Consider the following 25,368-nt stretch of genomic DNA (forward strand, 5'->3'; position numbering starts at 1 on the left):
TCAGAGTGGAAAGGATGAATTCATGCAGCGTTGATTGTCTGACGGCTATTTTAAAATCTAATGTACAATTTCCAGGAGTTTTTTCCCCTTCTTGTTTACAATATATTATAACATGATTTATTTCAAAAAGGGTAAAAACATCCACTGGTTGCTTGTGGTTTTGCTCACAGGGGAAAGATGAGTTCAATGCAGGTCGTCAAATCCATTTACTATATTTTCGGAGTAGTGGAAAAAGATTCAAGATAAGATAAAAAAAAAAGTCATGGCTCTTGCACGAGGCCGAGCTAAATTAACCAAGAGATCTGTTAATCTGTGACCTCTATACGTAGCATGGTGGATTAATCTGCTTGCACTCTGCCACTTTGTCACGTTCCATCCTTCTCCTCTTGCAGCTGATTTGTCATGTGTGGGGGGAGGGAGGGTCCAGTTTGTTATAAATGGGCTGGGATGTCCAGTGCTTTAGCTCTTTGTCTGTGATTTTTACCTCCAACCACCATGTTAGCGTTGCTTCATCCTGTTGCCTGCAATCATACATTTTTATTAGAAACGCACTATACAGGATTACTCAATCACAGTGTTGTGAGCTTTGTTGGATTTGGCAAATCTTGTTTCAAGTCTAAAATCTATTTCACAAGTGATTACTTTTTGAGTCCATCTCCTTTTTGTGATTGATTTTAATTTAGGAACTTGATTCATTCACACTTTGGACACTCAAAATGTAAAGAGAGAGAGAGAGAGGGACCTTGCTTAAAATATGTTATGTACGCAAATGGTGATTTTTCCCGATCTCAATTCTTTTTACAATTTTAATTCCTCCCTTGATGTTTACATCTTTATTATTATCTACTGCACACATCATTATAAACAGAGGTAATGATGCTGTTCAACAAAAAACATGTATATAAAAAGCCGGTGTTTTTTCTATAACAAAACAAAAAATCTTCTCAAGGCACATTTACATCAACAGTGCTTTCTCTTGTTTATAAAAAGTAGATAATTAACCCTAAATGCAACAGATTAGTCCAAACTGAGCTACATTATCAGTAAACACTGTCAGAGCATCATTTCTGTAAATGTTTATCGATGTTTGTAGGGCCTGCATTTCCCTGGCTGACCTGTGTTTACACTTGGTTTAGGTGTTATTGTTTCGTGAGTGGATTTCAGAATACGTCGTCCTTTATGATCTGCGTAGATGTTTGCTAGTGTGGAGCTTGAAAGGCCTTCTCTGAACATCAATTATTCACACCAGACACAGTATGTTTGACAGAACACGTGCTGCCAATGAATATTTTACCCTGAACTTGACAAGGTTTCGACCTCTGTGGATTTGAGTGGAATAGTTTTTAATGCAGCTAAAGAAACCTTGGATAGTTGTGGAAAGGATAAAATGAAATAAAACTTCAGCGAGAGGAGATATTTCATCTTCCCGCAGCGATAGTGCAACATTGCAGTATCCGACAACTTAATCCTTTTCTTCTTTCGCAAGTGATGGCTCGCAAACATATCATATTGTTGATACAAGCCAAGCGGCTTTAAGAGATAAACCATCTTCCCTGATAGACTCGACTCTCACACTCTAGGGTTCAGAGATGCTCATTGTTACATTTCTTGTAGAACTGCTCAGGTGATACATCTGCTTCTGCTCACCTGTGCAATGTTGACTTCAAATCCATCACTGTGTAACAAAACATCTAGGCAATGCAAGTTTTTTTGTGCTGTAAAGGCAACAGAGTTTAGCAGAGACTCTGCTTGTAATATTTGGTCTTCTAGCAAATGTTATGTATTACACCATTAAAGGGATTCATCTTCTTCACGCAGGAACTTAAGTAGCTTTGTTTACGCGTTTTGTTTTTCCAGCATTCTAAAACTGCTGAGTTTAGATATTGTCAACTGTATGATTAATGTGCTCAAGTGTGTGGGTGTTCGCGTTATTCCTCCCCTAAAAGCTATATGGGATGCTTTCAGTGGACACTGCCACAACCTTAGAAACTAATCATCTTTAAATTTTCAACAATGCCATTGCTCAAACATGGTTGTCATTTCACATTTTCCATGTTGTTGTTAAAAAAAAATATTAACTCATTGGGTGCCATTGACGGACCAGTTACTATAAAAATGAGCTGCTTTTACTTTGCAACAAGAGTAACTTTGGCTAATTATCATTTACAATTGAAACTGGGAATAGATCAACAAAGGAGGGACTGATAAATCAAAAATAAGTCAAAATGTGTATGCTTTTTACTATTGGGGGACTGGCAGCCCACAAGGCTTATAAATCACTGGGGCAACCCTGAATTGTGCCACATGAGTTAACAATGATCCCTCTTTTTCAGCAAAATCGGAGAGGGGTACATTTCATGGCTTTGGAAGGGATACTGGAGCAACTGGCTGTCAGGTGAGCTCCATCACAGATCTTAAGTCACTGACTGTTGTCCAATCCATTTGAGCTGGGACACTTGACAGTTTGAAAGGATTGGACGTCATTCCCTATTAATGGCAGCCAATGAGATAAAAAGCTTCCGCCTTTGGTCATAATAACATTTTTAACTTTTTACTTTAATCCATTGGTGTTCCATTTTTTTTGTTGAGATGCTTGTCGAACCATATTTCTAATTATGGTAATTTATGTCCTTTTAGATAAATGTGTGTTATAAACTGAGCCCTCCTGATTGATTTTTAGCCTACTTTGCACTTCTAACATTTTCAGACAGTCTTTTGCCAGGCTTTTAATCCAAATAATTGAATTAGATCATTGATCTACTTGGCACATGGCTACTTGCCACTTGCCTGACAAGGCTAATGACATCTCATGCTTGAAAAGAACTCCTGTGGTGGATTGATTTGCACTGCCTCATCATTTGAATGCAGTCAGTCTCAGGTGCACTTCATTTCCACTACAGATTAATTTCAACACTTTTTTGGGGGGTGGGGGGGGGACGTCTTATCCATTCATCTTCAAAATATGAAAAATCAGACTTAATAGAATGAGTTGCATTTACTCTTCTATAGCGATTTTCTCTGGGAGAGCGAGAGCAGACTGCTTCGATATCATTGAACAAAGCCAAGAGCTCAAACGGGTCAGTGATGTGGCATCTGTGACAGATTGTCATTTTACAGAGCCAGTTTGTTCCTTTTGAATTACATTTTTGTCAGCATGTCCAATGCTTTTGACGACCTACATTCTGCATGGAGAAAAATACTGTATGTTTAATTACTTTTCTATGAACCACTCAGTTCATGCAGCGTTCGAATTCCAAATCATATCAACAGTTTTACATTGAATTACTTCCAGTCTTTTAGTGCTCGTGTACAAAATCAAAGCTCTGTTTATCCAACTGAGTTTATCTACTAGAAAGGTCAAATATGTCACTGTGTCAATCGTCAGCCTGCAAAGGGGATTCCCAGAGGCACGTACGCCAGTTGGCAAGCCGGCGAGTAAACATAGCTTGCTGTTGTACTAACTATCGTGATGCGGTCTGTAGTTGTCTACTCTAATTGGACCAAGCTCCTAATTAGCCTCTTAACCCTGTTTGCTAAGGCTACAGGGGTCAAAAAGATATTGAATGACCCTGGCACTGAATAATACATGCAAAAGGTGAAGTGTTGTTCCCATCCTATGGCGCGAACAAAAATTGGGACTGATAGCTACATTTTCTGCTACCAATTGGTGTTTTTTAATTTTCAAAAGTCACAGTCGGGGGGACTATATCCGAATAAACAAATTTAAATTAACTTGGATCAATATATACAGACACACTCAAACATACGTTTAATGTAACTTTACACAAAACTGAATTCTAATTTTGTTGTAATCTTTTGTTACCTTCGTTTTCCGGGTTGGCGGTTTGCCACGCCTCCACCCTCACGTTCGCTATCGATGGGCTGTTTGCTGTTGTATTCCCTTCGAAATATTCTGAAAATGATGCACACAAATGTCCTCACAATAGGATAACGCACGACCACTTGCCAACGAGAAGTAGTCTTGAATGAGCGATCGCGGGAGCTAACAGGCTAAGGAAGGAATAACAGCCTACCCACGTATTGATTGTGGGTAATGAAGTTTTATTCTGAGAAAGGGTGCCATTGGCTATTGGTGTTGTGTGCACGAGTATACTTCATTACCCAGAAAGCCCTCTTTTTGCCCGCGCATGTGCGTTGTGCGTTTTCTGGTCCATGTGTAGGAGAAACTTGTGTGAAGAAATCGTCAGTGCTCGTTGATATCTGTTATACACGATAGAGATGCGGCAAAAAAGACAGTGCGCTACAATGATAAACAGCCTCTCATGTCATGGCCACCTGGCTAGTATATCTAATAATGAACCTAACACTCGCATCTCGAAATTTTTCTCGTATCTAGTGCAAATTATTTGCTCAAAATTTTCCTCGTATCTCGAGCATCTCGTAGGTAGAGCTGCTCGTATGTAGAGGTACCACTGTACTGTCCCTTGATGTCACACCTGGCAAACACTAAAAATGAAAGGTATTGTTTCTTTTTTTTCTTCATCACAGCCATCTCTACGCTCAGATGTGGGAGGGACAAGTCCTAGTTCAGGGACCCAATCGACAAAATCAGCGGCTCCCTTCTACTCGTCCAGTGCATCCAATTCCAGAAGACGTCCTTTACAGGACACTCCTTCCATTGGTCAGTACCTAATAAAAGGATGAATAACATTTTGTATCACTTACCATGTGAAAGACAGTTCTCATCTCATTTTTTGAACCGCTTTATCCTCATTAGGGTCGTGGGGGTGCTGGAGCCTATCCCAGCAAAGGGACAAAGGACAACCATGCACACTCACACCCATACCTAGGGGCAATTTAGAGTGTCCAATCAGCCTACCATGCATGTTTTTTTTTTGGAATGTGGGAGGAAATACCAGAGTACCTGGAGGAAACCCACGCAGGCCCAGCGAGAACATGCAAATTCCACACAGGTGGACGTGACCTGGATTTGAACCCAGGACCCCAGAGCTGTGAGGCTGACGCGCTAACCACTCGCTCCACCGGGCTGCCCGTCAAAGACAGTTGCTCAAGCCATTTAACTATGCAAATAGGGAAAATCTCAGACCCTGATAATTGAGAAAATAATTCTGACACATGAAAAAATGACACAGCATTGGTTCACTCGCCTGACTTGCTAGTGTGGGCTCAGTTACCGCACGTTAGATGGAAACCAGTCTGTCTTTCGGCCAAAGTCAGTTGGGATAGGCTCCAGCAACCCCCGCAACCCTTACGAGGACGCGCGGTTCAGATGATGAATGAATGGATTTAATGGTGTCACATCTTGTCTACATAAAATAAAATATATTTGTGTCCTTTATGGAGTTGTTTTTGCATTGGCGGCGAACTGTTTTGTTTGGAGTGTCTTCATATAATCAAGTCTTTGTTGGTGAATAAATAAATGTGCTTTCATCTCTCTCCATAGATCCTCTACAAACAAAAAAGGTTCGCAAGGTCCCTCCTGGCCTGCCTTCATCTGTGAGTGGAAGATCATCTACCTCTCATATAAATAGATTTCACAGTGAGCTCACTTCAGCACACACAAACACACACACACACACACACACACACACACACACTTAAAGATCTGTGATATTAAGAAGGGCAACCTGACAAGGCTCGCACACAAAAAGAGCACTCTTGACATCATCCCCACTTTTGGGGAATGCAGATTTGTTGCCAATTTCCACTTTTTCTCTTCACTCACAAATTTGTGGCATCGTATGTGTTATAAATGCATTATTGTATGATTTGATGCTCAAAGCTGGTTGGCGTAGTTCAGTGTGCTTGCACGCGTGTCGCACGGCTGCACTGGAGGTGATTGATTTTCAGTGGCGCCCTGTCACAGTCCAGCCTCCTCACAGTCTCTCCGGGGAAAAAGAGAGGCTGTCAGAGCGGATTCCCAGCTCTGCTCTTTTGATGTTTAATTAGTCATTACGTCGCTGAACAGGAGGACAGACAGAGATTAATAGCACAGAATATCTGAAAATTCGGCTGGTAATGATCCCAACGGAGCAGGAACCATTAGGATGCAGAGAAGTGTGGAGCTCAGCTTGCGTTCACTTAGACGGAGGGAAGTGGGGGTCTGGGGGGTGTTTGGAGCTCATTAATATGCATAAATCACTAAGTCAGATGTTCTTTTTGAAAACCGTGATTTGCCGAACTTCTTTTTTTCCCTACACGAGGTCCTTGCTCGAATACCTTCAACCGGTTAAAGCCTGTCTTTTATTGGTAACAAAAAAGCAACTGGTTTGCTCAAATCCAACTCTTTATAAAACAATATTTCTTGTTTTGGTAAGGGATTGTGAGACCCGGAATCGTCACCTCCACGAGCCGTGGAGCCAAGATCAAATGTGGAACAGGCTGTGGAACATAAAAGGCTGACACTTGTTTTGTTTCTGGATTTGTATTTGAAAAGGAGATTGTCAGAGCATGAGGGAGGGAAGGCGTCTGTGGCAGCGACAAGGGCGCGCGCTGCCTTCTTCCTCTAAGTAAGTGATATATCTGAGGTCTTGTCAGACGAGGGAATACGAGGAGGGGGGCAGGCAAAGAACAGTTGCCTTGCGGGTTACATCTCTTTGTTGTGTAAATGGACGCTGGGCTTTTATTTGTCACTACTTAACACATGGGTGCAGGTGCGCTTGTGTGACTCATAAGAGTACAATCAAGCAGTACAATGGCAGATAGGGAGAAACAGTGACAGAGCACGGTATAAAATACGGCTCCTTGTCACTCAGCGCCGCTCAGGCGATAAAGCCGAGAGCTCGCCGGGATTATCCCAGTTAGTCTTTGATCCCATTTGAGAGAAGAGATGGAAATGTTCAATAAAAGGTTATAGACATTGTTTAAAAATATGGACAACACCAAGGCCAGTTCTTGGATAGTTTTATATAGGAGGTCATCTCTAGGAAGTCTTACAGAGTCCATACTATGTCCAAGTGAATAGGAATAGGTTTGAATCAATTGTTTTAAGATTCTGACCTTTCCCCCGCAAGCAAATCTGTGTTTTGGGTCACTGAGGATTGACCTGTTGGAAATATATTTTAAGTCATCTATTTTTTAGGACTTATTTATTCCACACCAGCTGTGAATTTTTGCTTGTCCGTCTCCTTGTGCCTTCCGATTGGCTGGCAACCAATTCAGTGTGTCCTCCTGCCCATAGTTGGTTGCGATAGGCTCCAGCACCCCCGCGACCCTTGTGAGGATAAGCGGAATGGAAAATGAATTCAATTGTGAATTTTTTGGACCTCTGATAACAGAGAAAATAATGTTTAAACACAAAAAAATGACACATTTTATAGGCGCAACCATTTTGTGATGTCAGTTATCATCACATTATAATGATCAATTACATCATGAAAACAAGCGGGTAATTTGGGACATACACATTGCTAAAAAAGTCCCAATTTACAAAATGTCTCTCCTCACATCCGGTGGCCACTTCCTACTCCTATCCATTCTGATTCTCATGGAACATCCCCAAAATCAACAGGAAGGGAGCACGAAATTCTACAAAATCAACAGAAAGTGACCCAAAATCAACAAGAACTGACCTCTAAATGCCCTCAATTTACTTGGAAGAAAGACACTCTCTACAAGTGACCCAAAACCATTAAATCATTACTCTGGGTGGAACCTAAATGAACAGCAAGTGACTCTAAGTCAACAGGAATGACCTAAATGTAACATTGACTTGCAAATGCCCCCAATGCAACCACGAAGGAAAACCCACAGGAGTTTTCTTACTAGTAGAGCAAAGTATCTATTTCTCAATTAATTCTGTTTCCTTTGTGTCATTGACTAGTGATCAATGTGAAAACAGTTCAATTTTACAGCAACTCAGGTTCTTTCATCACTATTATTGGAAGTCAGATAGATGTAATACTTTTCTTTCAACACGCAGCAATAACCTATGAACTGCCCTAAAAGTGCAGTTTTCGGATAAGTACAAAACCCAGTGAAATACAGGTAGCTATAAAGAATTTAGATCTAGAAGAGGGCAAAATGTTTCTTTAAAAATACCTGCATCTGCTTAGACTAACAGGAAGCGCGGGGCGGCGTAAAGTAGCAAATGGGTACTTGTAGTGCAATTAGATGATTATCAGCCCAGGTCTGTGTTCGTGCTGGCGTCAACGACACGGGAGGTAGCGAGCGGTAGCGGTGCCGAGGACTACTGAAGCGAAGGCGCACCTGAAGCCTGAGGCAGATGTGTGAAGAGCCGGCGGCATACCTGTAAAGCATGAATGCAACTGCAGATGCCACTGAATGGTTTTGCTGGTGTAAGCAAGCGCGAAAGCTTCACCAGAGACCTGAATAGATGCTTGATTAAAAAAAAACACACACACACACACACTCACTTACTAACAGTGCTTCCTATCATTTTGGTCTACTCCTGGGAACGTTCTTATTTCTGAAATCCCACTCTTTTCCTGCCCGCTTGTCTTTGCATTCTTGCCTCCAAAAATAAATTCAGATTAAAATCAGATAGGCAATGGAAGTTGCAGATCCCAGCATGGTGTTTGTGTACACTTCATGGTGTCCTTGAATCAAAATATTTACCAGCGCACATCCTTGTTGCATTTAGGGTTTGACACCGCAATGCATCAGGACATGAAGGCTATCTGGACAGAACAGCTGGGGATTGCAAACAGTGACATGTTCATGGGTCTTTTTCATCTTATACTGTATACATCCTCTTTTAGCCATGCACAAACTTTTCCCTCTGTGGTCCTGTATGCGCAATTGCATAAACGAAGAGAGACTTTATTATTTGAAGAGGCAATTTTCAGGCTGTTTTGTTTCCTATATGTACTTGGAATATGGAAAAGTTTTGACAGTGTGTGATAAATAAGCAATTTCATTTAATTGCTTGTTTTTCACTGAGCTTTTAGTTTTAAACGTATGTTTGAGTGTGTCTGTATATATTAATCCAAGTTAATTTTAATGAGTTTATTCGGTTACGAGTGCGTTGCCGTGGATAAAAAAATCTGTATAATTTTAGTACTATTAAACAAATTTAAGTAATATTAAACCACTAGTTATGTGTTACTTTGTTAATAGATGGCGAATTAGAAGAAATATTTTTTTTTTTCCAATCCTGTTTTTGGTGTTTTTTCAGAGGGTTGGAACGAATTAATTTGTTTTTAATTTATTTCAATAGAAAACGTTTGCTCGAGTTCCGAAATGCTCGACATACGATCTCAGTCCCGGAATGGATTAAGATCGTATGTCGAGGTACCACTGTACAAACACAGCCAGGACATAGCTAGAGAAACTACACGCGCATTTAGCACAAGATGCAGTTAGTTGTAAACCTCAGAGAGAAACTAATAAGCAATTTCCTCTCATCTCATCAAATGTAAACTCGCAAACATCTCGTTATGTGTTAGTCATCCAAGACACGTGTTTAGACTGTAATTGTTACGTGATCATCATTAATAAAAGAGACTGAGAGAGTCGTTAACAAAATATTATCTCCATCATTACGAAAAACAACATTACCCCCAGTTGAAACAAAATGGACGTCTGCCGCCGTCAATGGCAGTCAAAGACTTTTAATTGGACTGCTGAGATTGAAGGTCGTAGCGTGTTGTCATTGAGCAGACAGTCTTCTTTGCTGGGGGATGTTGATGGGCAGCTGCGTGGGCACCTGTCTGACCGGCGCATTGAGGAGATTCTGTCGCTGGTGGGGGAAAGTTTCATCTTGGAGGATATTTATGGGAAGCCGCAAAGGCATAATGCGGATGTGTGCGCTTGACGGTTTGTTTGTGTAAATACCATTCCCCCCTTTACAATTCCCTGTCAGAGGCGCAGCGGCTTGATGTGACACTTCTCCCCAGCCTCGGTGGCGGTGCGGCTGCGAGAGAAAAGAGAGAAAGCAGTGGGCTGATATTCAGATCCCCTCGGGGACTTTTGCAACTGAGAACCTTGAGTGAGTGGGGATGACAAAAAAGATTGATGTTTGCTTTTGACAGATCACTCAGACACCCTTGTTTCGGAAAGATCTGAAATGGCAACACAGTACAAAATGAGCTCTTCTCTTGGCTCGGATGATCCAGAAATCTTCCTTGCAGTGCTTGTATTCAAAGCACTTTTGTCCTTGTCTATCTTTCCTCAAAAGTGTAAAGATTAGAGATCAAAATATGATACTGCTCCAACAATGTGAGGTTTCCACTTCTAAGAAATCTATTCAGTCATTTTTTTTCACACACAGTGAGCCAGATTGTAATTATAAGGTCTTGGTTGGATAAAATACACATTTGAAGGACTGCTTTGACACCTGACAGACATGTTAAGGAGGCAAAACATAACATTTTTAAAACATACAGCATTTACCATTTAAGAAAAACACTGAGCACTCTTACTTTTCCCACTCTCTTTCTTGAGCCTAAAAGACATTTTGCCCTTTTTAGGCCCTTATGACAAGTCCATTACTAACTGTATCATAATAAACTGATATATATTACTATTATTTCGATTGCGAGTCCAATTCATCATTGGATCTGGCAGAAACCTCGCCTATCCAATTATGGTCAAATTAGTTTTCTTCACGCTTTAGCTGTCCAAGAAGTGCTGTCTGTCCCATCCCTCATTCTGCGGGAGCAATGTGGTATTAGGTCAAAAGATCTGGATATTTTTAAACCATAAAATGCCACTATTGTCAGGTTTTTTTTGTATTTCTGTAAGCCGGTGTTCTTAAAAATTGATAGCTGTAATTGTCTTCGGGGCAGAAGGAAAGACAATTTTAAAACAGAGAGAAATTTCTGGATAGATTACATAGGAATCCTTTTTTCTAACGTAGGTAGATAACGATCAGTCACTTCCTGTTTATTTTGGGCCATTTAAAGGTCACTTCCTGTTAAACATGCGGCACTCCTGGTCCATGGGCCTTTTTTTGTTGTCAAAACATGCGTTTTTGGCGTGAATTTTAGAGACAAATTCGAAAGGTGTTTCAAAATGGTCAAGTCATATGTAATGCACACACGTGGATACGCATGTTGCATGCTCCTCTAAAATGTCAGGGTCATGGAATGCGATTTTGCAAGGTGTTCGCTGGTGATAAAATTGGAAGATTGGCCCATGCAGTTGACACTTTTCCAAGCTTTTGCCATGACCCCAGTTAGCAGGCTCCCCTGGGATGGCTCCATCAGATGGCAGATTAGATAGACGCCACTAGTTTGACTGGGATGAGGCGGAACATTTGCCGCCTCCTCTGGGATCATGCGCTTAGTGTTTTGCCTTTGTTTGGGTTGCTGAAATGTACCACTGACATTAGAGTCAGGAGATAATGGAAGAGGCAAACAAGCTAGAGGCCTGACTCTTTCATCTGCGAATGAAGCATGGAAGGAAAGGAACAAAAGGTTTGAAAATCATGCACTGATTCTAATCATTAGACACGAGCCAGCCTGTTTCAAATGAATAATCCGTAACTTTACGACATTAATGCAATCCTTGATTTCACATTGCTAGCAGCCTCGAGGATATCCGCCCGGTCTGACCAGTCAGGCTTGTTATTACATCCATTGATGGCGCTAGACCTCCAATGCATTTTTACTCGAATGGGTGAAGGAACATCCATTCATTCATTTTCCGGACCGCTTATCCTCGCATTGGTTGCGGGGGGTGCTGGGGCCTATCCCAGCTAATTATGGGCACCAGGCGAGGGACACCTTGAATCGGTGGCCAGCCAATCGCAGGGATCAAGGAGACAGACAACCATTCACGGCCACACTCATACTTAGGGGCAATTTAGAGTGTTCATTTTGGAATGTGGGAGGAAACCGGAGTACCCGGAGAAAACCCACGCAAACCTGGGGATAACATGCAAACTCCATATAGCGAGGATGAAGGAACATATGATCAGCCAATGATTTGAAAGTCAATTCAGACTTTTTAAGGCTTAAACTGTAGTCAAATCAAAGGTCTATATACTAGAGCTACTATATCGAGCTGAAATCAAGTGCAAAGTATGATCTTGTCCTCCAGCAGGCTCGTAAATGAGATGGTTGGCCAAAGAGCTGTCAAAGTCCACCGGGTCTTTTCTTTAATCAGCAAGGTCACACATTCCCTTGACTCTTGTCTTTTCGGTGGGCACCAATGCTTCTTCCTTCGACCTTGCTGCTGCAGCAAAATCTGAATACTGAATTAAGATCATTTTTAATTCTGCCGAAACTCTTCTTCAAAAAGCTATTCTCTCCTCTTACACTATATTTTACAATTGAACTATTATTGTCATTTTGTCTTCTTCTAATTCACCTCATTCTTGGCAATTTAGAGTATTCAACCAGCGTACAATGCATGTTTTGTTTTGAATGTGGGAGGAAACGGGAGTACCCGGGAAAACCCACACAGGCCCGGGGAGAACATGCAAATTTCTCACTGGAGGCCGACAGGCTAACCACTCATCCACGAGGCTACTTACCCTATTACTGCTACTACCCTTTCAGCTATTAAGGGTTTAAAACGACCTTGAAATGATTAAGATTGTTAGTCTATATATTAGTCATTTTTTCTCCATCTCAAAGGCTATATAATTTGTTCACCTATTGGACCCAACAGTACAGTATAATGGGAAGAAACCAAACTCAACATGCATTTTTGGGGGCAGGGGGGCTAATATCCCCAAGTGCACCCCCAGCTCCCCTAAGTAAGCCCTCCCTAATTAGAACCAGAGCTTCTTACAGGAAACAATCTTCCTGTCTGGTGACATCATCGCTAAATCCACGGCTGAGAGTGAGATGATCTCAGCATGTGGATTTGCTCATTGTTTTTGCAACAGCTAAAGAAATTCCAAGAAAAGCACGCCGCGGTGACTCGCGCTTCTTTTCAGAGGGTAACGTTAACGAGGTTTTTTTCCCCCTTCCGTCACGCCTGTTACCTTTCTGCCATGACTCAAAACATCACATAAACTTAGCTTTGATTCGAGATGCGTCTCCACATGCTGACCTTCTCCCTTGGTGTTGCAAAGATGTGATTTGGTGGACGCTCGCTCCTAAAATAAATACTTCGTAATTTGTCCTTTTAAGTATTGTCATTCGTGAAACTGAAATGGGTCTGGACTTGTTTTAACCCCCTTCAAATACTTCTATCGCTGCCATTTTTTCCTTTCCTGAAAACATCGACTTGAAACAGCTCCAGATATAAAGCGGTTGCAGAACACAGAGAGAGTGCTTTGGAAGACTTTAAAAGACTTCGGCAGAACAAAGGGGGATAAATAATAACAGTACCAAAGGCAAAGCCTAATAAAGACCCCGTTTTCGAGGGACTTGAAGGCTTTAATCTTTCTATAACAATATTGTGGTAAATGAGTTTGCGGGCCTGTGTTTAGTCAGAGATGCTTTGAGTGGTAGTCATGAAAGGCTCCAGTCAGGCTGGGCTTTCAATGGAATATCGTATCAATCCTCTCCTTTCTTCTGCTCCCCTTTGGCCTCCCTCCTCCCACTTGATAAAGGTGGATAAATGGGAAGCCGTGTTGCTCGCAATGACAGCAAAGTGTAATAAAATGGCTGTCCGTGTTTTGCTTCCCCCTCCAGCTCGCCTCGTTTCTGAGAGCCCTTTCCAGGCTTTACCAAGCAGAGCATTATTTTCCTGCCGCCACGTCACAGGCCAACCCCCTGTTGCAGCTGTTGCATGCTTCGCAGTGTTTACACACGCTTCTGAAGTAACACCACCTCTCAAATACATTTTGCATCTCGCCCTGTAAAATACACATCGAGTCTGTATTCGCCTGTGCGTTTACACTGTTTAATGACTCTTAATCTGCATGTGAGGAGTCTGCGGGCACGACACGTTGCCAAATGAGTGGGTCCAATCATCGGAAAAAAAACACCCTATGGATTTAATCGGGTGAAAAAAATTTGGGCTAGCTCCTCCATTTAAATGACTCATATATCATGCATGCAATCCGGCGAGGAGTAAAAATGTTTCAGTTTGTCGAGGTTCAATCGTAGAAAATCAGCATTTTTTTTAATGCTTGGACTGAAATATTTTGTCCCTCTGGCTCTAAATCGGCTCACGTATTTGTTTTTTTGTTCCACCCACTTCCCTTTATCTTTTTTTATTCCCCTCTTCATTGCTTCCCTTCCCCCTCGTCGCTTTTTTTCCTCTTTGCCTCAGCACTCAGCGGCTTAAGAGAGGGGACGTACCACGCACGCCACTCCCTTCTGACAGTCCCCTTTCGCTCTGTACGCAATGGTAGCGTCCTGCTTTGCATAAGTTTCCTCTGAGTGGGCTGTGTGGAGGCCAGCACTGAAAGAATTATTAGTCCCTTTTGAACGCTTTGGATGTATGTCCAGAGAGCTTATGTCCTGTTGTAATATACCACTGACCTTGTTCACGCTATAATGTATTGTGCGTATCCTGTCCCTGGAATGGGAAGTAACTCTTTAATGTACTACTACAACGGGAAATCGGTGAGTTATCTTTTTTGGGGAATCTGCCATGAGATGATTGACATGTAGATGCAACTTAGGTTTGGTCTGTTGTGATGCTCTCTTGTTATAGAAAAGGTCACAGATTGGATGTGTGTACAATTTTGCACTGGTGTTGACTGCATGTTATGAGATGACAATGTGCTTTTCAGCATTTAAAGCAGTCTGACATCTTCAGTTAATATCATATTTATAGTTGGAATAAAAGCTTCATTTTACTAGTAAGTGTAGGACTTCCATTAGTTCAAGGCAAAAAGCAGGACAAAAAGTTGTGCCAAAACTTTTCTCTCATAGAATGAAGAACTGTGGCTTTAAAAAAAAAATAACTATCATTTATTTTCACTGGCTGGTTGTTGGTGCTCCAAGACTGGATTGAAATAATAACAAGTGGGAATCTGGGAATGATTAGGGAGAAAAGTCTGCCTGTTGAGGTTAGACTTTCCTGTTTGCAGATTGAGCTCCAAGCACCAGTGTTTGCTGTTCTTCCATCTGCTTTTAATCACATCACCATTCTTGACACCACGGGGAGCCTAATGGGAATTTTGAATATCTCCGTTCAAACCTCTTTGATATTTGTTTGTCTTGGACTTCTAGAATGCTTTTTCATTAGTGTACGCGGGCTCGTTTTTTTTTCAGGGTTGATGAACTTTTTGGGTTGAAATTTGTTGTTTTTCCGTAGTGTTTGTTTAAAATTAAAAAATCATCATCGGGTAGATCATAGTTCGAAACAATATTGGATTTGATTGACTAATCCTTAGTTGATTTTTCTCTTTTAAGCAAATAACCTGTTCCAGATTTCCACCTGTCATGAGGGGTCTTGAATTCAGAGTTACACTATTTATATGTTCCTATACTCAAGGTCATCTTAAGCTTCCATTTCTTTTGTCCTTGGAGCCTATGACAACATTTCCTGTGTCCCCGATGTATCCAGATGACTTTGATCTCTTTTCATATTAAGTGATAACAGGCTGGGTTAGCATTAGCATTTGGGAGGAAATGGGTAGCATGTGGATAAAAAGGGGGTCTGATCAAAAGCGCTTGTTAAAACTTTTTCTGGATTCATTTGTGAGGAAATTAAAAAAACATGGTGTTCATTCCGTGAATCGACTTGATTAAAATGAATGTGATGCAAAGTAGAGGTTCACCATCTGGAGGACTCGGAGAATTCACAGTGCACCATTGACTTGCGAGCTGGTGGCACGGAACCATTACAGATGGAGCAGCTCACTAAGATTTCTCCCAACTGAAATGAAAGCCTTGAAGTGATACATAGATTCTTCGTGTTGTTTCATCCCTTCGCAAATAAGTATCTTATGTCCTTGCAACTACTAATTTAGCAGCGGTTTGCCTGCTAGTTGTCATCCTTTGGTTTCCGGTGTTTAGTCAGTCATTAGAACCCTGTAGCGTACTGTACATACATGTTGCACAAGCGCGTACACATGCTGGTATGATCTCATGTAAACACGGGGTATGCACCGTATGCGTGCGTCATATCATATTTGTCTCGCTAAACTTGAGTTGGCTTTGAATCAGTTCTTTGCATCACCATTCATTATCCAAATGCATGTTGAGAGTTTTAACTATTTGAAAATCTTTCATTTTGAACTTCTATGGTGTGTTTGTATATATTCTAGCATTCATAGAAGAGCATGATTCGTGTTTAGGCAATTCTGAATTGGGTATGTGTTGAAGGCTAGTGGCATAAACAATTCCTTAGATTCAGTCTTTGAAACATCTTGCCAAGGAATTTCCCTTTGGTGAGATGTTTTAATTTAACACTTTTTAGTCAGGTTTTGTTGGCCAGTATCACATTCAAATGTTGAAGCTGTGAAGCAATTGGAAGAATGTAACATTTCTGACATGCATTAAAACCTTAAAGCTAAAATGTTCCAGTCATGCATCAGTTTTGTGTATGTTTAAAATAGCTTACACTGATTGTTTAGTATTTTATGAATGAATCCCCAGTTTTCTTCAAGTGACTGGTGTGTGCATGTCTGTCCTGGCCTGCTTATTTGTGTGAGTGATGGCTTTTAATTAATGGTCTTGTAAAGAGAAACCAGACAGGCATACTGCTTCATAGGCCATCAGTGTTTGAAATGGTTTATTAATGCTTTGACTTGTTAGCCTAGGGTTAAATAAAGGACAATTAGCATTAACCAATGCCATATGCTGCCCATGAGTAGCCAAAGGACAAAAGCCTGGGCTCCCGTGCGATGCTAACCTGAGATGAGTTCCATGGAACTAATATCATTGCTGCTCGCATGTGTAAGCCAGAGGACCCAAGAGAGCTCCACCCTTGCCAGAGCACTTTAATTACACAGTCCGACAACAACGTTTAGGAGTCGTCTCACTCAGCAGTCCAACCAGAGTTCTCATTCAAGCTGTGTTTTGCATATATGTATATATATCAGGAGGTGGCCAAATGTTTGCATAGTATTAGCATATTTTCCATAAATTCAGCGACAACCCATAAAAGGGTTCGAAAGCCATTTCAGCAAGTAAACAACCGTTGTGGTCATCAAGGCTTGTAAAAGTGATGAAAGATGATCTTTTGATGGTACTGTTTAGATGAAGCATGTTTGTGCCATTGAAACAGGTGGCTGAAAGATAATTGTGCTAAGAACTTCTATGTTTTTATACTACATCTGATTACATCATAGTGCTGTTGTAATGGCTCTTGATCGATCATACCGTGTCAGAAATTTTTTAGGTGAGTCTACTCCTTCAACAGGGCCTTGCCTTAAACCAGCATAAAATTTCGAGGCTCTCTCACCATGACAACGCTTCTGCTCAATGGCTTGAGCATTTGGCAGTTTCTGGCTGAGGAGAACAAAACTTGGATTTTCTACCAGTCTTGGAATTGTGATTCCAGCATCCGGTTGGAAGACTGCATTTTAGATAGCAGACTGTTTAATAGAACTTTTACATTATTATTTTTTTCTGTCAGTTTTTACTGTCACACATTTGCTGTCCTATATCTATGATAGTTGCAGATTGCGATTCCTCGACAGCCAAGCTTAATTAACTTTGACTATGTTCAGATGGCAGCCTCAAGTGACCCAAATCGGTGTCTTTTTTCTTGATCTGACTCGAGAAAATTCAAAGTCAGAGAGGTGGTCGGGGACGGCGAACTCGTCCGTTTTACAATGAGCCACATGTTGTTCTGTCATCCTTCTGCGCATGCCTCCCAAATAATGATCACACTTAAACCATCGCTTTGTAAAACAGCGGTGTGAACGGTCACACCAAAAGATCTGACATGACAAAAAATTCGATTCATGCTTTAGGGCCCGCCCGACCAGATTCTTGTCCTTGGTGTGATGTAAATCCATTTAAAGAGAAATTGACCTTTCAAGTCAGACTTGAGAGTGGCAATTACTGAGAATGGGCAGGTGGAATCAAGTTGGCAGGCCGGGGTCTGATTAGTGAGACATGACAAAGGTCATCCAAGTGCTCGCTGTGGGTGGGCAAATTAGTTCAAAACCTTTTCTTCCCTCCGATGTGCTTCGTCCTCTTTTACTCAGCCTCGCTGCCTCCATCTGGAGTGGATAAAGTCAGAGACCACATCACTTGTTTTTGGGCCCAAGTTTTTTTTTATCCTCCCACCAACTTGGCACACACACACACACGGCAGTACAACAGGGTGCCCATTGTACTTAGTTTGAGTCCACCGCTCACTTGCAGGTACAGATCTAACGGAGAGCAGACTGTTTTTTGTAGCTTTTATTGGAATTCAGCCTCGCAGGGAATACAGTAATTTGCCACTGTCATTTAGAATGTGCAATTATGCCACTGTCATTATACCTCCATTAGAGACGGTGTTTATCTAAAATGCAAATTCTGCTGTTTAATGCTTCATACGTTTGATTGCTTGCCTATCGTTAAAGTATTTGCACATATTTGCATTTTTAGGTTCATCGGGGGTGGGGTGGGGGTCACCATAAGGCGAGATCCCCCTTTCGAAATGACTAGGCTACGATGGGTGTTGGCCATACCACAGATATTCTTAACTTCTCCATCAGTCCATCCCCAAAAATTGGATCAATGCAAAGTTTTGAAAACATCTTTGTTCATCGACATGTTGCTCTTCTCTTCATTGTTCTGTAATAATCTACAATCACAACTTGTATTGTATATTTCCATCTCTTAAGAGTATATGGTCTTACATGCCATCCCATATAGTCCGTCTGTAAAGGCAGAACAATTGACCTTTGTTCATGATGGTATTTTTGAAGTTGACACAACACAGTTATTTGGACTGATCCCACATTGCTTGATTTGATCAAACAAAACAAAAAAATCTAATGACATTAATGTTGTGCTTGTAGGTGTACGCACCTTCTCCGAACTCAGAGGACTTTAACAGAGATTCGCCCTCCTACTCTTCTCCGAAGCCCCCCAGCAATATGTTTGCAAGCACTTTCTTTGGTAAGTTAAATCTGATTTCCATCATTTGAAGCATGAATCATGAGTTATCTGATCCGAAGATAAATCAGTTGGATTTTTCACTTTTCGGTGATGTCAGCTGTCTCCAGAACTGAGATCGTGTTTCATATCAAGCAATGAAAAATATAACTCTGCTTGTTGGATGATCCCATGTTGAGGCTTTATTGCTTGATCTGGTTTTGCTCTGAGCTTCAAATGCACAGTAAACACTTACATATATTTTGTTATTAGATGGTACACACAGCTCATCCGACCATTGGAACTCAACCAATGGGATTAGTCAGGCCGGCTATGGAGGAATGCTTCCAGGATCTTCATCTCATATGCCACAATCAGGAAACTACAGCGGCCTGCACTCGCACGACCGTCTGGTAAGTCAATCAATGGGTGACATTCCCCACCCCATCGACCAAGTGTTTGCGACAAGTCATCCAATATCAAGGGGTGTGGTACTGCAAAAAGTCTGCGATAGCTCACTATCGCCTTCAGGGGTTTGATTTTAGTTTGTTAGCTATTTCTCTCTGTTCTTCTCCTTGTTTATAGAACTGTTCTCCTCAGGCAAGAAAGAGGAATTTTATCTTTCATAGTTCCAACATTGTCCTTTGTCATTTCCAGAACTACCCAGCACACTCCGCTTCCCCAGACATCAACCACAGTCTTCCTCCCATGTCCAGTTTTCACAGAAGCAGCACGTCCACCTCACCATTTGTCTCAGCTGCACACAACCCATCAGTCAACAATGCAGATGGGGTGCTTGGTATGTTTTCACTTTCCTCAATTACGACAGTGGCTCGTTTTAACGTTTGGCTGAGCCAGAAACTGTTTACACGGAGACGCCGAGACCGGAGTTCGCAAAGATTGTTGCAAATTGGCCCCTCGTTCAAATGCCAGCTGTGTTTCTGGGCAGCATAGATGCAAACTTGATGGTGGGTGGAAAAATCCTGTCGCGAGGGTTGTGTAGCAGCCATTTGAACAGTAACTGGAATTCTCTGGCTGTGATAACCTCATCAATTGTCACCAATGTCTTTTGGCACTTGTGCTATCGTCACTTAAAAACATTGATAACAAGATCTAACTTGTCTCTCTAAGGACTGCAACATTTTGAATGCTTAGAGCAACAGTGTCATACAGAAAGTAGTAAAATGTTAGAGCAGGGGTACCAGTGTTATTGCAATTTTTTGTTTTTGTCATTCTACAAGCAGAACTGCTTCGGAATTCAGGTTTTTGTCCAGAGTGTCTCCCAAGTGTGGAAGGCCTTTGTGCATGTCCTTATAGTTATATTTTCAGGAGTTCAAAGTAGTCATTCTACTTTGTTTCCATAGAAAAACTGTGAGACTGACATTGTCATCTTCATGTGATAGATAAAGTGTATCATTGTACTCACTCTGATAAGTTTGAACGGGTCTATTTGAATCTTTAATCGTGCATTTATTTTTGAATTGGTAGAGGGATTTTAATGCAAATAAGGTCTCTTTCTCTCTGCACTTGTGAAGCTGCTGCAAATCGGGGGAACGCCACTGGAAGCTCACAGACCGGAGATGCACTTGGCAAGGCTTTAGCCTCGGTAAGAAGCAACCGCACCATTGCCCCACATTTAACTGGTAGCTTAGTTTTCTGTGCTATTTCATCTAATATCCTGAATTTGTGTAGATGATTTATCTTCCCCTCTAAATTCCTGTCGAATTGTTTTATTTTTATAAAATATGTGTCATAGCTGTCTAAGTTTAAGCCTTCCATAGGGCAGTCATTTCACATTCTGGTGATCATTAACCACCAAAATTGAATTCAGTTCTTTTTCGTTGGGAATAGTTGACGTGTGAAATAAAATGTCTGGATTTCAATGGTAGTTTCCGTACATCAGAACAGAAGCTAAACTTTTATTTTTCAAAATGAGCTTTAACGGAAAATATGAGTTTATTATATAGATGGTAATAACAAATGAAGTCTTTTATATTTGTAGACTCAATTCTATTAGCATAACAAAGCTGGAGTGAAATGGACACGGTTGGACAGCGTGGGGGGGGGGTACGTGGAGCGTGGGCACTGGGGAGTTTATAACTGCTGTGGCTCAACTCCACGGGCTGCCCTTTGTAGAGTTTTTGTTGGCCTCCCTTTTAAATTGGCTGTGCTTATTGGCCCCTCACCGCCTGCGGGAGTGTGACCGGTGAGTAGGCGGGGCTTCATTTGTTCCAGTAAAATGAACTGTGTTTCACTTTTGAATGCAGCGTCCTTGGCCATATATTGTTTGGTCAGAAGTCACGGTTAGAAACAACTTGCTTTTGTGAAACTCAAACATGTTTGGGGATTTGTGTTAAGACTTGTTTGTATCTGACAGAGTGATGACCGCATTATTAATCCGTCTTAGTTTTCCACTGAATTGCGTGTCTGAGAGGGAAAGAGCGGAAAGAGAGGAACGTAGCTTTCGGAGAGTAGAGAAGCTTGAATAGGCATTCTTTCTTACTCCTCCTCCATTCTCAGTAGTACACTCGCCTTATACTCCAAGTTGATTGAAAAAGTAAAGCCCAACGATGAAGATTGAATAAGGAGATTATTAATGAGGGCATTCTATCATCGCCAGAGAACTCAAACGGTTTCCTGCAAGCTCAATTTGATCGTTAGTAAGCGGCAAAAATCTACCATCTATCTGCTTCTTTTCCCTGCTAATTACTGAGGATCCGATTCTAGCGCCCTCTTCTCAGAGACATGTTCCATTATGCCACAATATCATCTGATTAAAAGGGACAAATCAGGGAAGTGATTGTGCTTTAATCCAGCATTTACTCACACAAATGAATTCCCTGTGGGAGTTTTAAGACGCAATCTGCTTTCCTTGTAATTGGCATTATTGTAAGTCCTCAGTGTAACTCAAAGAGGTGCCCAGGAAACAATTTTGTCTCTGCAATTTGTCTTCAGATGGCAAGAAAATGTAACCAAATACTTCATGTTATACAGAGAATCGTTGGATTGTTTCAATCTTTGCACATTAAAATGAGACCATACTTTGTCTATGTTGATACAATGATAATGCCACTCATTTATTTAGACTTGTGTCAACCCTCACCATGGCAAGTTAAAATTTTGAGTCATTAGACGAAGAAAAATAATAATAATCCACTTGTCCAGCAACTATATAGAAGTCCAATTCATTTAGCCTGGCGGGACTGGCTGTAAATGCTCATTTTATAGTGCCATTGACGGCACTAGATGGCCTATTTTGACTGGGACAGCCTGGCAGTGAAGCTCCATCAATAGCAGCCAATTATTTATGAGTGGTATATAAAGGGTTAGTCTGTTTCAGGAAGCTTGCAGTGTACCACACACGAACAGGATAAAAATTGATGTGGCATCTTTGCTTATAAAATCCCCATCAATGAATGACAATCATCCTTGCTGTAAAGTGCCTGGAGTACAAGTTGATTGTGCTCAACCACTGACCACATATTCTTCTTTCTCTCCTAGATTTACTCACCTGACCACACCAGCAGTAGTTTTCCCTCCAACCCGTCCACGCCTGTGGGTTCCCCTTCACCTCTCGCAACCACAGCAGGCGCTGGCACTGCAGGGACTGTGGTAACGGTGGCTGGCACCCCATCTGGAAGAACAGGTAAAACCCCATTCTTTCATTCTCACTGTGTTTGAATAGAAATGATAAAAACGACTGTGTATTTGAATAGAATGGCTCGGTTAGCGCGTCGGCCTCACAGTTCTTGGGTCGAGGGTTTGATCCCAGGTCGGTCCTCACTGTGTGGAGTTTGCATGTTCTCCCTGGGCTTGTGTGGGTTTTCTCCGGGTACTCGGGTTCCCTCCTATATCCCAAAAACATGCATAGTAGGCTGGTTGAACATTCTAAATTGCCCCTAGATATGAGTGTGAGTGTGAATGGTTGTCCGTCTCCTTTTGCTCTGCAAAGGCACACGGCGAAGCATCAAACCGGAAATTAGAGTTTCAAGTAGAAAACTTGTGTCTGTCGACGTACCGAATATTCACATTTCCACACATTTTCACCATGTTACTAGGCATACAATTAAAATTCTTGGCAGAAACCGAGTTGAGAAAATCCAGTTGAGTTGGATAAGTGTTTTCACACTTTGGATGCCTTTAATGGCAATATACCTCTGAGCCATTTTGGCTGGGAGAACTGGCAGCGATGAATTCATAATTTGTACATGTACTTTTTCCTCTAACTGTCTTTTACATAGAGTTCATTTATATTAGGTGTTGTCTTTCCCTTAAACCGTGCCTTACTTTCTGTTTCTACTGTCTTGAATAGTCTGACAATCTGCAGTTTTTTCCTGTGTTGTAGAGATTGCAGTCAGATTTTTTGCTCAGTGCTTTCATGATCATGAAACTGAGGTCTTCTGACACGCATCTGTTTGCATAACATTTATTATTTTTTTGAAGTGATTGAAATGTTAATGACAAACCCTGAAACAACAATGGAAATGAAAAGGACTGAGGCTATGGCTTTTGAGCTGCTTAAGGATTTAAAACGATTTGTTTGAAGTGGTTTTGAATTACATCGATGAAAAGCTTTTCATACTTTTTCTGGGGGCGGGGGTAGAGGACGAGCGGGTTTACTCTTCAGAACATTGTCGCTTTTTAAAAAGTTGCTTGTGGGACTTTTACTACTAATAAGCTAGCATTTTTGCGTGAAGACTTCTATTCTAGAAATAATGTAATCTTTCTATGGCATGCATATCTGTTAAAAGTATTTAAAAAAGACAGATGTGAAGCCTCTCAGACATATGAAGAGATGAGAGGCAGTGATGCGGGAAAAAAAGGGAGACACCAAGCGGGAAAGCCCCGTGTGTTATTTTAATGGACAGTTGTGGTGTCAAGTATGGTAATGGACTGGGGACAGCTGTCTCTACCTATGCTCCCCTCGTCGTCAGCTGTTGCCCTACCCTGTGGACAGCTGTTCTTCCAACACATAGCCACACACACTTGTGCATACTCGCATAGCCAGTCGCAAAATCTCTCATGCCAGTGGGTGCAAAATTCAACGGTGAGGTTAGTAACAGAGTCATTTTGCATAAATCAAGACACAATTTGGCACGCACAAAACACATTCATCATTAGAGTAAGACTCATTAGCTGTTTCTACAATTAGCCCCGCCGCTTTTAAAGCTTTTCTTATTTTGTAGTCGTCAGTGGAGGCATGTGAAGTTCACATCTCGCTCATCTGGCAACAAGATGGGGATACATTTTATTTCTTTTCATCCTTTCTTCTGGTTTCTTTTATGCCAAGTGATGACAGACGACTACATATGAAGTGTGACATTCAATGGAACAATAAAAGGAAAACAAGTTCCAAGCTTTTTAAATATGGTTTCTTTTGTGCTATTCTTAACACAAAGTCTTCATTCTATGGAATGTTTTCAAATATGACCCCTTAATTCAGAACATTCTTTTTTTTTGCAGTAATAGTAGTAGTTGTATCCCCCATTGTACTGCCTGTAGAAATCAGTCTATTCAGAGGAGAAGCCCTTGGGAAGTTAAAAAACAAAGAAAAATGAAAAATTCACTTCATGATTTGTGCTGTATTGTCATACTTAAATAAATGGCCCACTTTGGCAACCTTCCATCGGATTCCACAGAAGTGGAAATGTCTGCAAGCAATATTTCTTGCAGAATAACCTGGAGAAGTTGTCAAAGTCGTTTATGCTTAGGTTTGTGGTATTACTTTTTGTTATGACAAGCGTTTGGCTTGGGTAGAAAAGGGGATATTTCCAAAAATCCATTGTAAATATTATGTACCTTCAGAGTGCCTTTTATGCGGATATTTCTTTTATTACGCAAAATAGTCACTTGCCCTGGCTTAAGGCTTAATGGGTGACAGTTAGCTGTAGTGTCAGTCTAATCAATAAAGCGAGAGATGCAGTTATCGGCCATCAGATATTAAAAGACGTCAACGGTGAATTTACCTACAGTGCACCCCTTTCTCTTTACTTAGGTACCAACCAATGGTCCCGTCCTAGTGGGCAGAGCCCTTCCTCTCCAAATTATGAGAACTCACTTCATTCACTGGTAAGATCCTTTTCTCTCACCTTTCTATATCGATGCTCAGTTAGGACGAGTTATCGTGACAATGACATTCCTGCAAATATTTGCAGAGGATAAAGTGGAAGGTCAAGGATAAACAATACCTGTCCCTTAGGACTTGCCATCTGTCCCCTCCTCTAGTAGGGGTGGTGGGGGGGTCATTTGAGTTCAAGGGGCTGCTGGCAGCTGTATGTAGAGCCACTTCTCCAGGATTCCTCTGCTGCCATCCTGCAGATTTAATTTCACTCAATGACATATTGTCTCAATCTATGCAAAATAAAAGCATGGCTCATATTTTCCAAGTAGCCACGTTATAATTGACGAAAGAGCTGGAAAGCCCCATGACTTCTAGAATTGGGGGTGAGCAACTGTCTAAACATGCCACTTGAGGATTACATTTCAGATGAAATGACTAATAGCTAATGGATTGAGACACTCTTGGTCATATTAC

At 41.3% G+C, this 25,368-nt stretch overlaps 1 protein-coding gene across 5 annotated transcripts in view; it reads left to right on the forward strand.

Annotated features, from left to right (window-relative positions):
- The window catches only part of tcf12 (transcription factor 12), a 53,302-nt gene that overhangs the window by 21,306 nt on the left and 6,628 nt on the right, over window positions 1–25,368 (forward strand). For 3 of the 5 annotated variants that reach the window (XM_077591541.1, XM_077591551.1, XM_077591579.1), the window contains exons 6-14: window positions 2,334–2,395; window positions 4,510–4,642; window positions 5,426–5,478; window positions 18,758–18,857; window positions 19,107–19,246; window positions 19,491–19,632; window positions 20,369–20,439; window positions 22,335–22,479; window positions 24,829–24,902. In XM_077591541.1, coding sequence (XP_077447667.1) covers window positions 2,334–2,395; window positions 4,510–4,642; window positions 5,426–5,478; window positions 18,758–18,857; window positions 19,107–19,246; window positions 19,491–19,632; window positions 20,369–20,439; window positions 22,335–22,479; window positions 24,829–24,902 — 920 coding nt within the window. Of the gene's footprint in view, window positions 1–2,333; window positions 2,396–4,509; window positions 4,643–5,425; window positions 5,479–14,203; window positions 14,412–18,757; window positions 18,858–19,106; window positions 19,247–19,490; window positions 19,633–20,368; window positions 20,440–22,334; window positions 22,480–24,828; window positions 24,903–25,368 lie in introns of those variants that run through there. The other 2 variants (XM_077591561.1, XM_077591571.1) reach the window with 2 other exon arrangements.

This window comes from Stigmatopora argus, chromosome 2 (genome assembly GCF_051989625.1).
Source record: "Stigmatopora argus isolate UIUO_Sarg chromosome 2, RoL_Sarg_1.0, whole genome shotgun sequence".
NCBI lineage: Eukaryota > Metazoa > Chordata > Actinopteri > Syngnathiformes > Syngnathidae > Stigmatopora > Stigmatopora argus.